Source organism: Hippopotamus amphibius, chromosome 6, assembly GCF_030028045.1.
Source record: "Hippopotamus amphibius kiboko isolate mHipAmp2 chromosome 6, mHipAmp2.hap2, whole genome shotgun sequence".
Classification (NCBI taxonomy): domain Eukaryota; kingdom Metazoa; phylum Chordata; class Mammalia; order Artiodactyla; family Hippopotamidae; genus Hippopotamus; species Hippopotamus amphibius.
In genome coordinates this window covers 170295247-170311515 of record NC_080191.1, presented here as the reverse complement: position 1 = coordinate 170311515, position 16269 = coordinate 170295247, and the positions used below count along the sequence as shown (strand labels likewise).

The 16269-nt window shown below is 43.8% G+C and overlaps 3 protein-coding genes across 5 annotated transcripts in view; 1 reads left to right on the top strand and 2 right to left on the bottom strand.

Annotated features, from left to right (window-relative positions):
• RNF168 (ring finger protein 168) overlaps positions 1–4921 on the bottom strand; it is a 28476-nt gene extending 23555 nt beyond the window's left edge. For both annotated transcript variants that reach the window (XM_057737958.1, XM_057737959.1), the window contains exon 1: positions 4098–4921. In XM_057737958.1, coding sequence (XP_057593941.1) covers positions 4098–4398 — 301 coding nt within the window. In that variant the 5' untranslated portion in view covers positions 4399–4921. The remainder of the gene's footprint in view (positions 1–4097) is intronic.
• LOC130855019 (mucin-19-like) lies at positions 4397–10620 on the top strand. The gene is made up of 4 exons (XM_057737822.1): positions 4397–4493; positions 4908–6196; positions 7300–7498; positions 8087–10620. Exons 1-2 carry the CDS (start codon positions 4397–4399, stop codon positions 5648–5650), a joined length of 840 nt encoding a protein of 279 aa, XP_057593805.1. The 3' UTR covers positions 5651–6196; positions 7300–7498; positions 8087–10620.
• On the bottom strand, positions 8678–14835 carry SMCO1 (single-pass membrane protein with coiled-coil domains 1). Of its 2 annotated transcripts, none has more exons than XM_057737960.1 (3): positions 14681–14835; positions 12013–12162; positions 8678–9594 (listed from the first exon to the last, which is right to left on the bottom strand). In XM_057737960.1, exons 1-3 carry the CDS (start codon positions 14728–14730, stop codon positions 9150–9152), a joined length of 645 nt encoding a protein of 214 aa, XP_057593943.1. In that variant the 5' UTR covers positions 14731–14835; the 3' UTR covers positions 8678–9149. The 2 variants fall into 2 exon arrangements, with proteins under 2 accessions (XP_057593943.1, XP_057593944.1); XM_057737961.1 differs by having other exon boundaries at positions 9150–9594; positions 14625–14690.
• Positions 14836–16269: the final 1434 nt, after the last annotated feature.

The window sequence follows — 16269 nt, the reverse complement described above, 5'->3', positions numbered from 1 at the left end:
AGGAGCGTAAATTGGTAAAACCATTTTGGAAACTGCTTGACAGTATCTCCTAAGGCTTACCCTACCTGTAACATCCACCAAGGGATGGTCAGAGGCTCTACTAAATATTCAAACTCAGAAAATGACCATAAGGCCAACTTTGCATTGATTTAACTACACGAAAGCAAGGAAGCCAGGTAACATTTACTCCACAGAAGCCAACATCTCTTTTATCAACAATACAGGCACAGATTCCCCACAAGGAACATGCCCAGTTATGATGGTCACTACATTCAAGAGAAGCACAAAGCACAGTGTCCCACTCTGTGCTATCATTCTTCCCAACAGAGAGGTAATTTGTCAATCAGAAATAATTTTTACCAGGACTTCCCTGGTGGCGCAGTAGTTGAGAATCCGCCTACCAATGCAGGGGACACGGGTTAGAGCCCTGGTCCAGGAAGATTCCACATGCCGCGGAGCAACAAAGCCTGCATGCCACAACTAATGAGCCCATGTGCCGCAACTACTGAAGCCCACGCACCTAGGGCCAGTGCTCCGCAACTTGAGAAGCCACCACAATGAGAGGCCCACGCACCACAATGCAGAGTAGCCCCCGCTCTCCAAGAGAAAGCCCGTGCACAGCAACAAAGACCCAACGCAGCCAATACATATACACACACACACACAAATATGTTAAAAAAAAAAAAAAAAAAAAGAATTTTTACCACAAGCAATGCTAGCTACCTAGTAACATCATTGATATTCGAACCCTCATTAGGTTTTGGGGGGAACAAAGCTAGAGATTTAATTGAAGGACAGATTCTCATATAGCACGGGAAAGGATTTAACTCTTTAACCACATTCTATGACCCCCCCCCCCCAAATCCCACTCTACATCCAACAGAAATGTAAACATATGTTCACCAAAATACAAGTATAAAAATGTTCACAGTAGCACTACTCATCATAGCCAAACAGGACATCGAATTTTTCACTGCTTTCACTATTTAATATTCATACAACATAGTACTATGCAGCAATGAAAAGAAACTGTAACCACATGTATCTCACCAATCTAACCATGAGCTAAAGAAGCCACACATAAGAGTACAAGATTCCATTTTTAAAAAGGTTCAGAAAAAGGCAAATATGATCTACGGTGTTACAGGCCTAAATAACATCAATAGTTACAGGAATGGTGAGTGAATAGGTTCTGCAAGAGGGCCACACCGAGAGGACACAGGAGTTCTGGCAAAGCTCTAGATCTTGACCATAATACTGGTAACATAGACACGTTTACTCTGAACTGTAGACTGATGATTTGTACACTTTTGAGTGTATATGTCAATAAAATTTACGTGAAAAACAAAGCGAGGAGGATCAACTTGCAGAACGGTGGAGTAAGGAGATCTGCAGACCTTTCTTCAACAAAACAACCATAACTAGAGAAAGATATAAAAAAACTGGTCGAATAAAGTCCCTAAAAAATTGTCCTAAGAGCCTAAAGAAAAAGAAGAAATATACACCCCCCCACCCCGCACTAAATCTCAGTAAGAAAAGTGAGAATCTGTGGCACTCAGCCACAACCCGCTCTTCCCCCTCCCTAACGCAAAAAGCAGGAAGCGCCACGCCCAAGTGGGTGTGGCCAAGACAGGGCTCCGTGTCTCCCTAGTTCCTGTCAAGGGGTACAAGTAACAAAAGCAGAAATAGACAAATGGGACTATATCAAACTTAAATACTTCTGTGCATCAAAGGACACAATCAATAAAGTGAAATGGCAACCTACAGAATGACAAAATATTTGCAAATCATATCTGATAAAGGATTAACTCCAGAATTACCAAACCAAACCAAACCAAACCAGAAAGTAACAAGTGCTGACAAAGATATGGTAAAAAGGAACCCATGCGCATTGCCGGTGGGAGTGTTTAAGACTGTACAGCTGCTATGGAAGAAAAGCAGTTCCTCAAAAAATTAAACATAGAATTACCATATGATCCAGCAGTTCCTTTCTGGGTATGTATCCAAAAGAGTTGAAAGCAGGGACACAGACAAAACACTGTACACCAATGGTCACGGCAGCATTATTCACAACAGCCAAAAGGTGGAGGCCAAAGATGGAAGTAACCCAAGGACCCAATGACAGATGAATGGATAAACAAAACATGGTAAACAGATACCATGAAATCTTATTTAGCCATAGAAAGAAATGAAATTCTGACACATGCTACAACATGGATGAACTCTGACATTATGCTAATTGAAAGAAGGTGGTGATTATTTTGTACTGTATAAAAAATCGAATCATTGCTGTATACTTGAAACTAATATAATATTGTAAGTCAATTATACTTCAATTTTTTTTTAAGTTGCCAAACTGCCCTCTTGGAAAAAAGAAAGAGAGAGAGAGAGCAGGATAGAAAGAGAGGGAGGGAGGGAAGGAAAGGGAGGGAAGGAAAAGAAGGAAGAAAAAAGCCAGACACAAAAGCACAAATAGCTACTATGATTCTACTTATATGAGGTACCTAAAGTAATCAAATTCCTAGAGGCGGGAAGTAACAGTGATTGATGGCTGCCAAGCACTGGAGGGAGAGAGAATTGGGGAATTATTGCTTAGTGCGTATGCAGTTTCAGTTTGGGACGATGAAAAAGTTCTGGAAAGGGACAGTGGTGATGGCTGCACACGTATGTGTATGTTCTTAATGCCTTGGTCTGTACACCTAAAAATGGTTAAAATGGTAAATTTTGTTATGTATACTTTACCACAATTTAAAAACACACTAAGATACCACTTAACACCTCCTAGGATGACTCTAAAAAAATAAAAAATTTAAAAAACCCCAAAAAACAGAAAATAACAAGTGTTGGTTAGGATGTGCAGAAAGTGGAACCATTACACGTTGTGGTGGGAATGTAAAATGGTGCAGACGTGGAAAAATCTGGCAGTTCCTCAGAAAGCTAAACATAGAATTATATGATCCGGCAATTCCATTCCTAGATATATACACAAATGAAATGAAAATATTCAAACAAATACGTGTATATGAATATTCATATCAGCACTATTCAAACAGCCAAAAGGTGAAAATTACCCAAATGTCCATCAATGGGTGAATGAAAAAAATGTAATACACCCATAAAATTATTCAGTCCTAAAAAGGAATGAAGTACTGATACACAACAAAACCTTGTATGAACCCTGGAAACATTATGCTAAGTGAAAGAAGCCAGACACAACAGATCGCATACTGTATGAACACACATATGAAATATCACAACAAGCAAATTCATAGAGATTAGAAACTCCAGAAAAGGGGCTGGCAGGAAAGAATGGTTAATGAGTCTGTCTGGGGTGCTGAAAAAGTTTTGGAAACACAGTGGTGATGGTTGCAAAACACTGTGAATGTAATTAACAGCACTGAACTGTACACTTAAAAACAGTTAAAATGGCAAATTTTATTTAGCACAATAAAAAGAATTCCCAAGTAAGGCAAGTACACCAGAGCGTAAGTACCACATTCAAAAGCCTAAACAAGAAACACCGCATTGACGTAGCGATCACAGAAGTGATCAAGCTGCTGGAGGCAAGTGTTCCGTTTGGGGAGCAGTCAGCAGTCCACACTGCGGAGGGCTTGGAATAAAAATGGCTGCACTAGATGGAAATGGCCACAGAAAGCGATTTTAGGCTCGTTGCAAGCTTAAGAACTAAATGAATGGCGATGTATAGGCAAGTAAGTTAGAAAAAGTAACTGCAAGTGAAACACACATTAACACAAGAACCCAGTAGTTGCCATACTACGACTATTGCTCACCTGTGACTATTTACATAACTTTTCACGTGACTGAAGACTCTTGGCGGGCAATTCTTGTTTTGGGTTTTTTCATTTTTTTATCTAACAAACACCAACTGAACACAGCCTGGGCATTACGACAACGCACAAAATCTTGCCATTGGCCTTCATCCACATTCTGGGGCCATAAAACCCAAAGACTCCTGAAAAATGTGGACAAATACTAAGCGGGCTGTCTGTTTCATCCTCTAAAAACACGGATCAGTAGTGACTGGCTTTTAAAAGGACTGTGGTGTGCAGACAACAAACGCGCGGGGTTTTACTCACCGATGTCCCCCGATCCTTGCCCAGAGGCTCTACGCTGGCACTCCTTCGGGTAGTGTTTCTGAATGACCGCCCACAGCTCCGCGTTGACTAGAGAGTTTGTTCGCGTGCGGTACCGGGCCCACGAAGAGACGCGGCGGCGACAGAAGGGGCAGTGCAGGTTCGTCTTCTCGACAGTCGACTGGAAGCACGGCTTACAGAGCGTGTGGTTACAAGGCAGCGTCACGGGCTCGATCAGGATTTCCACGCAGATCTGGCACTGGCACTCCCACAAGGAGGGGACGGCGTCTCCGGGCGCAGCCATGCCCCCGCGCTGGGAAGGCGGGCTCCACGCCGGCACCCGCGGGAGAGCGGCGCTCCGCTCCCGCCCAGGCGCGGGGCAGACGAGCGCCGAGCCGCGTTTGCGCAGGCGCCCCGGGCGTGCCCGGCGGGTAAGCGTCCGCCGCCCACGCAGGGCGCACCCCTCACGCCGCCCAGCGCCCGAGCCCCTGCGCCACAGTTGCTGAGCCCGGGGGCCGCCGCCGCGGAAGCCCGGGCGCCCGGAGCCCGCGCCCGCCGCAGCTAGAGGAAGCCCGCGCGCAGCGAGGAAGGCCCAATGCGGCCCATCAGCCAGTCAGTTAACCAGAAATAAGTAAATACGCATCGTGCCCGGCAGCCCACCCGGATGCAGAGCCTGGGGGCGTCAAGCGTCCGGAAGGGAGACGGCGCTCCGCAGGCCCGGCGAACCGCGCGAGCCGGAAAGGCGGCGCGCGTCCATGTTCAAGACGCGCACCCGGACAGGAGGCCAGGGAGCCCCGGCGGCCCCCGCGTGAGGAGGCGGGGCGGACGGCGGGGCGGACGGCGGGCGCCAGCTCCCTCCGCCGCGGGCAGCCAGGCCCCCCGGCCGCCGCTCGAGGAAGAGCGCTGCTTCCGCCCGGGGGCCGGGCTCCGCGGGACGCGACTTCCGTCTCCCGCGGCCGAGGGGCCGCGCGCGGACACCTCCCGGGGCTCTGAGCGCAGCCCCGCTTGCTTCGGGCGACCGAAGCACCTCCCCTCGGCGGCGCCCCGGCGGGGCCCGTGACGTCACAACTGCGCGCCAACACGGCCCCTCCCTCCCGGGGAGCCTACCGAGGGCAGAGGCCGCTAACGTTCGGCGGGGCGGGGCTTCCGGGCCTGCGCGCGCCGCCCGGCCCGGGCGCGGGCTCAGCCCTCGCGTGGCCGGGGCTGCGGCTTGGGGCTCTCCCCGGCGAGGCCCGCTCCCGCAGGCCGCGGACACCCGGCGGTGCTGCGAGCTCGGTCTCTGGGCGGAGAAAAGGGGAACCTCAAAACAGTCTAAAGACCGAACGGTAATTTTAAGAGTTCCTGCCTCAGCACGCCTCACGCCGCCCTCCGTGTCTCCCTCTGTGGCCCGGCGTCTCGGCGGGCGGCGCGGGCAGGGCCCCTGCGGGCGGCTGCCCTTCCGCGGGCAGCGGGGATGCAAACGGCGGGGCCGCCGCCGTGCCAAGGCTTGCTGCCTAGTTGCATCTCAGTCTAGAGCCATCAACATCGCAGAGGAAGCCAGAAGGAAAAGATTGTAACTTTTCACGCTTTTTGGAATACGTTTTTCCACTTTGGTTCTTTTACTGACGACTGATCCTACTGAATTGAGTTGTGTGGAAAAGTAGATTTTTGCCTAAGAAAACGATGGGGATTGAATGAGGACTGTGATCCCTAGTCCTTAAGAGCCAAGCCTCGCGGAAACAAAGTAGAGTCATTTTTTAATGGATATAGAGCTTCAGCTTTACAAGTTCTGGAGGTGGACGGTGGTGACGGTTGCACAACTTTATGAGTGTGTTTAATACCACTGAACTGCCCACCTAAAAATGGTTAAGGTGGTTCTCACTACTGCACTTGACTACTCTCAAGAAAAAAATAAAAAAATTTTTTTAATGGTTAAGGAGGTAAATTTTATGTTTTGTGTGTTTTACCACAATTTAAAATTTTTTGGAAAAAAAAAGCAACAACAGGCCTGAGGTTTTTGAGGAAATGCTAAATAGCTGGATAGGAAAAGAAAAGAAAGTCACCGTGCATGAAAATAGTCATTAACGTCTTTTGGATTTGCTGAGGTCATTCAGGTTCCAGAGGTGAGTGGTTTCCAGATGAAGCAAAAACTAGGAGGTGTGGATCCTTTGTAGAGAGCTTTGGAAGTTTTTATGTTTTTTGTTACCATGGGTGCAGAAAACTGGTTGTCATCCAGTTGTGCATAGTATCAACGCCTTAGCCTGGAATTCCAGGCTAATGTGATCCCAACCTCCTTTTCCTGTGGGATCTCCCATTGTTCTTTCCAACATTCAGTTATGATCTGTTTGCTGTCATACAAATCTTGTGCTGAGTCCAAGCTCCCTCTGCTTGCCCCAAGATGGGCCAGTGAATCGGAGACAAGTTGTTGAGGCAAGGAATACGACTTTACTTGGAAAGTGCACAGACTAAGAAGATGGCAGACTAGTGTTGCCAAAAAACCATCTTCTCGGGATCTGGATGCCAGTTTCTTTTATAGAATCAGAGAGGGAGAGGCGGTGAGGAAGTAAAGTAAAAAGGGCCATCAGTCTTGCAAATATGTGTTAATTTCTTCTTTTCTGCAGCCATTCACAGGTGGGCAGGGTTCTCTGAGGCAGGCAGTCATGTATGATTATAATAACAAAAGCAACCAGAAGCAAAGGTTAAAGTCAAAGAAATAGATCCAACATGGAGTCCAATTTAGCTCTTCCCTGTTACAGTGCTTTCAGGCCATTGCTTGAAATCTCACTTCATCCTAAATGAGTTGCTTTGTGGCTTTGCCTACTTCAAGGATCAGTTCAAAGCACTTCCTCCAGGAGGTATTTCTCCATCACATAATGATACCCCTCCTTTGAACTCACTTGTATATTGCCTAGTGATTGTGGTTTTTATTGTAGTCTTATTTTAACTCTTGCATTTTTAAATTACTTATTTTAATATTTTATTTATTTGGTTGCACTGGGTCTTAATTTCGGCAGGCGGGCTCCTTAGTTGTGGCATGTGAACTCTTAGTTGTGACATGCATGTGGGATCTAGTTTCCTGACCAGGGATCGAACCCAGGCCTCCTGCATTGGGAGCACGGAGTCTTAACCACTGCACCACAAGGGAAGTCCCCAATGCTTACAGTTTGATTTCTATTTTCCCATAACTGTGTCTTGTGTAATAAGTACCTTTTATCTGCTTCCTCAGATTTTCCTGGCCATGTTTACTTTGTGGATCTGAAACCATGCACCTCAGATTGGGACTTGAACCCACATGGCCGGGACTCAAACCCAGCCAAAATCCAAGATCTTCCAACTGAGATCACACGCCTGGTTTCAGGACTTAATGAAGCTCAGGTTCTTTATGTCTCGTCACAGAAAGAATTCAGTGAGAGACAAAGTGATAGGTAAGTTTATTTAGAGATTTATTTAGAGAGAAACAAACTCTGCAGACAGAGTGTGGGCCATCTCAGAAGGTGAAAAAGGCACCAGGGTACGGGGTTGTCAGTTTTTATAGGGGTGGGTAATTTCATAGGCAAATGAGTAGGTGGAGTATTCCAGCTCTTTCAGGAAGGGGTGGGGATTTCCAGGAATTGGGCCACCGCCCACTTCTTGATCTGTGGTCAGCCTTGGAACTGTCATGGCACCTGACGATTAAGGCTCCTGAAACATCACCCTGTGACCTCACAAACAACCAATCAAAAGAAAGTCTATGAGCTTTAAAGTTGCCTTTAAAACCCTTCCCTGGAAGCCATAGAGGAGTTTCTGTCTTTCCAGCACGAGCTGCCTGTTCTCTTTGCTTGGTGCCCTGCAATAAACGCTGCACTTTCCTTCAGCAAGACCCCATGTCAGTAGGTTGGCTTTGCTACATGGCAGGCAGACCCAAGTTTGGTTCAGTAACACTTAAAACACATGGTTTCTCTCTCTCTCTCTCTCCCCCTCTTTTTTTTGTGGGGGATCGGGGCATGTTTCTCTAAACAACGTGTCTGGAGAAGGACAAGACTGAGTGCATCTATCTGGCAAGTAACCTATTTTCAAGGAGGAGCCAGCAAGGTAACACATCTTCTTGTATTACTTCTCATCCTTCTCTACATAACATCCTTTGAAAGTGTTACTCATTCTGGTTGTCCTGACTTTGTACCTCCCAAATAAAGCATCAGTACTTCACTTTTACCTATAGGGCAGGATCCGCATTTTAAAATGTTTATGTTATTCACACTACCTAATTCATGGCATTTGTTCAAAAAATATTATAAATAGGACTTCCCTGGTGGTCCAGTGGCTAAGACTGTGCTCCCAATGCAGGGGACCTGGGTTTGATCCCTGGTCAGGGAATTAGATCCCACATGCCACAGCTAAGAGTTTGCATGCCACAATGAAGATCCACAGGATGAAGATCCTGTATGCCGCAACTAAGACCCGGTGCAGCCATGTAAATATATAAATAAGTAAATATTTTTTAAAAAATTATAAACACATTGTCAGTGTGTGAGTTCCCTTTCTAGCATAAATAATTATGGACTGTACTAGAGAGAAAATGCACATCAACATACAAAATATATTAGATGATTTATTTATTTATTGCTTTTAATACAGAATACATTCACATAGTTCAAAATTCAAAAAGTACAAAAAGGATTAACAGTGAAATAACTGCCTCTATCACTGATCGCTAGCCTCAGTTTTCTTCCCTAAGACAACCAATGTTAGCACTTTTAATGTATTTCTCCAGAAGAATTTTATGAAGTTTATGGATATAGTAGTCTATATGTTTGTTTTTGCCCCCTTTGTCCATTTAGCAATATATATTGAAAATAAATATTTTAAAACAACACATCTTGGTGATAACGCCATATTACTATACAATTACATCAAGAGCTTCTTCATTCTCTTATATTGCTACACAGAAAGTATCCATTGTATCAATATATCATAATTTGCTTAACACTCTCCTCATTTTTACTATGAAAATAAGCCTGTAATAAATTGTATATATGTATTTTTTCCCATTTGCAAGATAAATTACTAGAAGTGGAATCTCTGGGTCTAGGATAACCATTAGCTTTTGACTGATGGTACCAGCTGTTTTAGGGATGATGTTTGCTCTTCGGGGGCCCTCCCTGCTTTCCCCTTCTCAATGACCTGAACAGCCTTCAGCAAACCATCCTGCAGAGCCTGGTTCTTTACCATATTAGTGATCATGAAATTGACATCTCTTAAATACATCTGCCTTACTTTAGCAATGTAGTATTCTGCCTTGTTACCATGTGCTACAAAAAAGGTACACAGTGCTGTGATATCTCCTTCTTGCAGCCCATACTCCTCCAGGACAGACTCCCACACAACTCTAATGCACTTGTTCTTGACTTTTTGTCTGAGGATGGAGGCTAAGGTGGGAAGACCTCTCACCAGATCTGGCAGCTTCTCAAGCACACGAGTGTGCAAGCGGATGAGTACTTCAGTGACGTAGCTGTATAAAATATTCAATTCCATTGAAGTAAACCTACAAAAAATGTGGAGAGCTTCTTAAGCGGTAGAACTCTTTACGTACAAACATAAAATGAATTTTATTAGGGTGATTCAAAGACGTATAAACCTACTAGGAGAACTGTAAGCAGATAGGGTAGGAGGTCCCCAGAGAAAGAGATCCAGGCATGGCTCTCTTGACGTAAGGGAAGCCAGTTTTGACCTAAGCCATTTTGTGATCTAAGCCTGGCCAGGATGTTTGCCCTGGAACAGGTCTCAGGAATTCATGGTCTTAAGGGAAGGGAGGGAATGCAGGAACAAAGGAAAAGCTGTCAAGGAAAAATAGTTCAGTGATAAGAGTCCTAGTTCCTCCTCAAGGAATGTACCTAACAATCTGCTCCATATGTTTGAGTTCTGCAGGAAATGAGGCCCCCACCCAGGTGGGAGATGGGATGATGATGTGGATCTTTTCTGACCCTGTGCCTTCGATCAACTAAAGCTTGGGCTCTGTCAACCTTTGCTCCATTTCTTGGCTGAATTCTCCTCTGTTCAAGGCTTCATGAATATGCACATACCCTTAGCTTAAAACTTCCCCAATTTTGCTGTGTGGGAAGACACTGCTTTGGGAAAGGTCCCTGGTGTTTTCCTTACTTGCTGCAAGTAATAAATCCTTCCTTGTCCCACTCTTTGGCTTGGTTGTGTCTTTTGGCTTGACACCCACCAAGAGGCAAACCCAGGTTTCAAGAGAAAACCAGCTGTTGCAATTTAGGAAATACTTTAGAAATAGGGCCTGCCAATGCTCATAGTAGCCCTATTTACAATAGCCAAGACATTGTAATATGAGGCAACCTAAGTGTCCATCGACAGATGAATGGATAAAGAAGACGTGGTACATATATACAACACTGGAATGTTACTCAGACATAAAAAAGAATGATATAATGCCATTTGCAGCAACATGGATGGACCTAGAGATTATCATACTAAGTGAAGTAAGACAGACACAGAAAGACAAATATCACATGATATCACTTTTATGTGAAATCTAAAAAAATTATACAAATGAACTTATTTACAAAACAGATTCACAGACATAGAAAACAATTTTATGGTTACCAAAGGGGAAGGGGGGGAAGGGATAAATTAGGAGTTTGGGATTAACGATATACGCTATTAAAAGAATTTTTTAAAAAAGGAAAGAAAAAGTAATAGGGCTTGCACTAAACTGCATACCTTAGATCTCAGGCCACTAGTACTATAAATTGCTCCATGGCAGAGGAGTTATTTTATCCATCTCTGTGTAAGTAAGACTTTGGCAAGCAAGGGACTCTGAGATGTGTACTGCAGTTCTGGCAAATAAACAGTTGCTTAAACTAATTTCTTTTGAATGAATGAGCTTAAGAAAATGTAATTTCTTCACAATCCATTGTCAGAACCATATCAAGAAACCCAATTTTAGATGGCCAACAAACACATGAAAAGATGCTCAACATCACTACAGATCATTAGAGAAATGCAAATCAAAACCACGAAATATCACCTAACATCAGCCAGAATGGCCATCATCAAAAAATCTAGAAACAGTAAATGCTGGAGAGGTTGTGGAGAAAAGGGAACCCTCCTGCACTGTTGGTGGGGATGTAAATTGGTACAGCCACTATGGAGAACAGTATGGAGGTTCCTTAAAAAACTAAAAATAGAACTACTATATGACCCAGCAATCCCACTACTGGGCATATACCCTGAGAAAACCATAATTGAAAAAGATACACATACCACAATGTTCACTGCAGCACTGTTTACAATAGCCAGGACAGGGAAGCAACGTAAATGTCCATCGGCAGATGAATGGATAAAGAAGATGCGGCACATATATACGACGGAATATTACTCAGCCATAAAAAGGAATGAAATGGAGTTATTTGTAGTTAGGTGAATGGACCTAGAGTTTGTCACACAGTGAAGTAAGTCAGACAGGGAAAACAAATACTGTATGCTAACGTATATACATGGAATCTAAAAAACAATACCGATGAACCTAGTGGCAAGGCAAGAATAAAGACACGGACATGGAGAACTTGACTCAGCAGGGGAGGGGAAGCTGGGACGAAGTGAGAGAGCAACACTGACATATATACACTACCAAATGTAAAATAGGTAGCTAGCGGGAATTTTCTGTATAGCACAGGAAGATCAACTGGATGCTTGGTCATGACGTAGAGGGGTGGGATATGGAGGGTGGGAGGGAGGCTCAAGAAGGATGGGATATAGGGATGTATGTATACAGATAGCTGATTCGCTTTGTTGTACACCAGAAACTAACACAACATTGTAAAGTAATTATATCCCAATAAAGATCTGGAAGAAAACAAAAAAAAGAAACTCAATTTTAGAATGACCACTGCAAACTCTCATAAAACCGTAAAATTCCACTGATTTCTGACTGGATACTCACTTGAGTGACAGAACTGCTGTCCACAGCTCATCTTGGGCTGCTTGGTTTGCCAAAGACTTACTATGATGTTCAAATTTCTGTGTCAGATTATCCTTGGTGAAGTCCAGTTCTTTAAACTGTGCTTCTAAAGCTTGGAGTTTGTGCTCTACTCTATAGGATGAAAGAATCAAGGGTTAATTTAGGTCAGGGCACACAACTAAGGTTTTGCCTTAAGATAAGGCTATAATACATTGTTTCCAACCACTATCAAATTTGAGTAGCTATTCACATGTTCAGATTATGAACAGATGTTCCCATTTGCCATCCTCTATAGTCACCATCCTAGTTCTTGCATTCCTTATATTGTCAAACGTGAATTGTCCAATTACCTCAATTATGTGCCGTCTTGTCTTTGTAACATACTTTATACTTCAAAAAGTATTTTATACAAACTTTGATTCTCACAACAACTATAAGAAGCAAAAGGTCATTTTTACTATTTACAGATAAAGACATTGAATCTCGAAAAGAATGAGATTGAACTGTTATATAGCTAATTAGTGCTGAGACTAATATTTATTAAGGTGGCTTCCTCTACCTTATCCTGACTGTCCAAATCCTATCCATCAAGGATGAGCTCAGATTGCACGGCCGGCTTGAATCCCTCGGCCTTTCTCCCTGGAGATCTGCCGCCTGCCCACGTCTCTCTCACAGAGACTGCCTCCATCACTTGTCACTCCCCATCTCCTTTATTTTTAGAGTTAGCGTCTCCTGATCTAAATTGTAAGCTCTTGGAGTGAGAGGATCAGAGACTATTTCTTGGGCATCTTTATGACTGTCCCCCAATACCTAGCAGAGGCCTTACGGAGAAGTCATAAAATGTGTCTCCTATGAATTACATTTGTGATGTTAGAGAAATGCTAAGCAGTGTGACGGCAAAACGGGGATCTGAGCAGCTCTGAACAGCCCTGATCATTAGAGGGCGCTGTGGCACCAAAATTAAGGCTAACGGAACCACAAGGAGTTGGCACCAGCAGCTCACTTGCCTGAAGCCACTCACAGTCTTTCATGAAGGAAGCGATACACACATAGCCACTTCCCTGAGTTTCTATGTCCCCAGTCACCTGAATACTGTCGTGGTTGCCTAGGGTTCTACCCTTGACCATTTTCTCTTCTTGGTCTTCACTTTCTCCCAAGGGTAATTTAGCTTCAGGTACCACCACTCTCCTAAGCTCTAGACCTGTGTTTTCAACTATGTCAACTATGTTTTGAACATCTCCACCTGGATGGTGGTGTCAAACTCAACTGTCTTAAGCTGAATCTACTAAGTCCCCCCTCCCTCCCCTTGCACCCCATCTTCAGAAATTTGGCAATGAAATTTTCTCATTGCTTTGTATTCTATTCACATATACATAAGGTTCTGTATGAAAATGTGCATTTTCATAGGCATATGGGCCTGCATGACCTAATATGCCAGCAATCTCTGTCTACAAGTCAGGACTATGACATCTGAAAAACTCTTTGTATTAACTTTTAGACCTTTAAGAGCATATTGTTTATAGGCCATCTCCAGCTTGAACTCTAGAGAAAAACTCTAGCTTCTCAGTCAGTATAAAAGTTTATAACTGAAGCAGTTCTTTGGAATCTTCTCACAAAAAGACATTCCTGGATCTTTCCAAATAAATCCTAAACAGCATGTCTGCAAATCTGCTTTTCTACTGCAGTTCTCCAGCTCAGTTCCTGGCATCACCATCTGCCCAATTCCTTGAACTAGAATCTCAGAACAACTCATCATTGTTTCCCTTTCTCTCCATCAACGTGTCTCTAATCTATCCCCTCCTCTCTATCTCCAAAGCCAGTTAGTCACCATCTTTCACCTGGACCTAGGATTACAGTAGTCTAACTGGATTCCTCCATTTCACCGCCAACCCATCCTCTGGAGATATTCTTCTAAAACATAATTCTGATCTCATAACTTGACTGATACACACATGTTATGCCACCCAGACTTGCCCCATGATATTACCGGAGCCAAGTTGGCTCTCTTCAGCAGGAAGCACGGGCCCTTTTCCCTTTGCCCCATCTCCTGCCAGTTCTCTCACACATCCCAGTCATCACTCATACAGGACAGCTAGCTGCTCACCAAATACAGCATGCGATCACAAGCTTCTGTGGCTTACGTGTACTGTTTCCTAGCCTAGAAGTCCTTCCCGTACTTTTGCTTCTTGTAAACGCCTACTCACACTTTCAGATCCAGCCTACATGTCCCTCTATGAGGGGTTCCTTTTCCTAGTGTCAAAGGCAAAATTCATTCCTCTCTTCACGTTCTCATAGCCCTTTAGGAACATCACCCTTACAAGGTCAGTCACATTAAATTGTAAGCATTTTTGAAAACTTCTGTTATTCCTAAGGCTGTGAGCTCCTTGAGGGGAGAAACCACATGTCACTTATCTTTGTAAACCTAGCGTATAGCACATGCATTAATTGACTGGAATTACAGCACCTGGGAATAGATTTTCCTTTATTATTAATTGACATATTTTTTGAATCTGAACGTGTTAACCGTGAAAGAATTCTAATTAGCATGTCTGTAGTTCTTCGCCTATTTTTATTCTTCATTCTTCTCCTCTTACCCATCTTCCCAGAAAAGCAGACCCATGCTTGCTCCCTCCCTGTAGCCCTCAGCAACCTTTCCATTGCCTCCTTCAAGGATATCAGGGTTGTGGTTTCACTGTTCATCTTCTGAAGGCAAAATGAAAAAGAAACAAAACAAGCAAAACAAAAACCCAGTAGAGGTTTGAATCCAGGGCTTTCTGCTGTCTTCCACTCAGCAACAGGCAGCAGCATGTGACGATTCGATCTGAATTCTGCCTGAAAGGTCACTCAGCACAAGAAGCTTTTAATAGCTTGTACATCCAAATATAGTTTCAAAGAACTGATCCTGTGAACACAGGTGTCCTGGGATGCACTATAATATTTGCCTTTGAAAAGTGACCCATATGACATCAACATAGCACAACCATCAGATGTAACTGTGGCTCTGTGTATATGCTGGTAAATGGACACACAGTGTATACATACACTAGGATTAAGTTTGATGGAAATATTACTCTCAAATGTTAAGAGCTTAATTATTCACTTATAAACGAAATTAGGTGTTAAGAAGTCCCAGACCTTTTATGATGTATTATATCAATGCAAAAAAATCTAACTCTCCTTAGAAACTGACATTCATTGAGCTTATAGTGTTAGATTAGGTATTAGAAATAACAGACATAAAACAGGATTCCTGGTTTCAAGGGGTTTCAATACTAACTAGGGAGGTACTTAAAAGATAACATATACTTAAAAGAAAATATATATAAGATGTTGTGTGCTGAGTAGATACAGACCATAAAAATCATAGATGATGAGAGAATAGGTCACTGGAGCCTTGGATAAGTGAGAAACACGCACATTGAAGGTGGGATTTGACCTTGGCTTTAAAGGAAATGTAAACCTTTGATTATCAGAGAAGAGAGAAAAGAGTATTACAAACTGGAGAAACTGTGGGTAAGTTCACAGGGGTGGTTGGCAAGGTACATGAAGTGGTCAGGGAACAATGAGTGAGTATCTCTCAACAAAAGATTCACGTGAGAAAAAGAAAAACATTTAAGCTGATAAGAATCAGGTCATGGATTTATTTCATTCATTGAATAATTTATTCACTTAGTCAATATTTGCTGAACACTGTAAATACCGGTGGAATGGACGGAACATGTGCATGAGCGATCAGCGCTATTCCAGGTATTGGGAACAAAATGACGAGTAAGGCAAAACCCTTGCCTTTAGAAGCATACTAGCAGGAGACTGAAAACAAGGATTACACAAGGGTGGGTGGTTCTAGACAGCCTGGTAAGGAGTTTGGGCATATGAGTGGTGCTGGCTCTGTAAAGTTAATCTGGCACTGGTGTTTAAGATGGATCTAATAGGAATAAAACCAGAGGCAGACATGTCCCTCGGGAGACTGGTATCACAGTCAGATGTGCGCTGATGAGATTACAGTGTCCGTCCTCGGAGTAGAGAGGGGAAAGGGGCAGATCCGAGAGACAGTATTACTCCCCAAGGACTCCTGGGGGTTGGAGTCAGTCAGTCTCACCTGAATCTTGTGAAACGTTTGGGTGTCCTGAAGGAATCAAGTCCTTCCTCGCCTCAGGGGGAAAGCCTTGCTAGGTCGTTGTGTTCTCCCCACTGGCCGTCCTCCCCAACACCTCCCCACCCCTGCTATTTTTTCCTCAT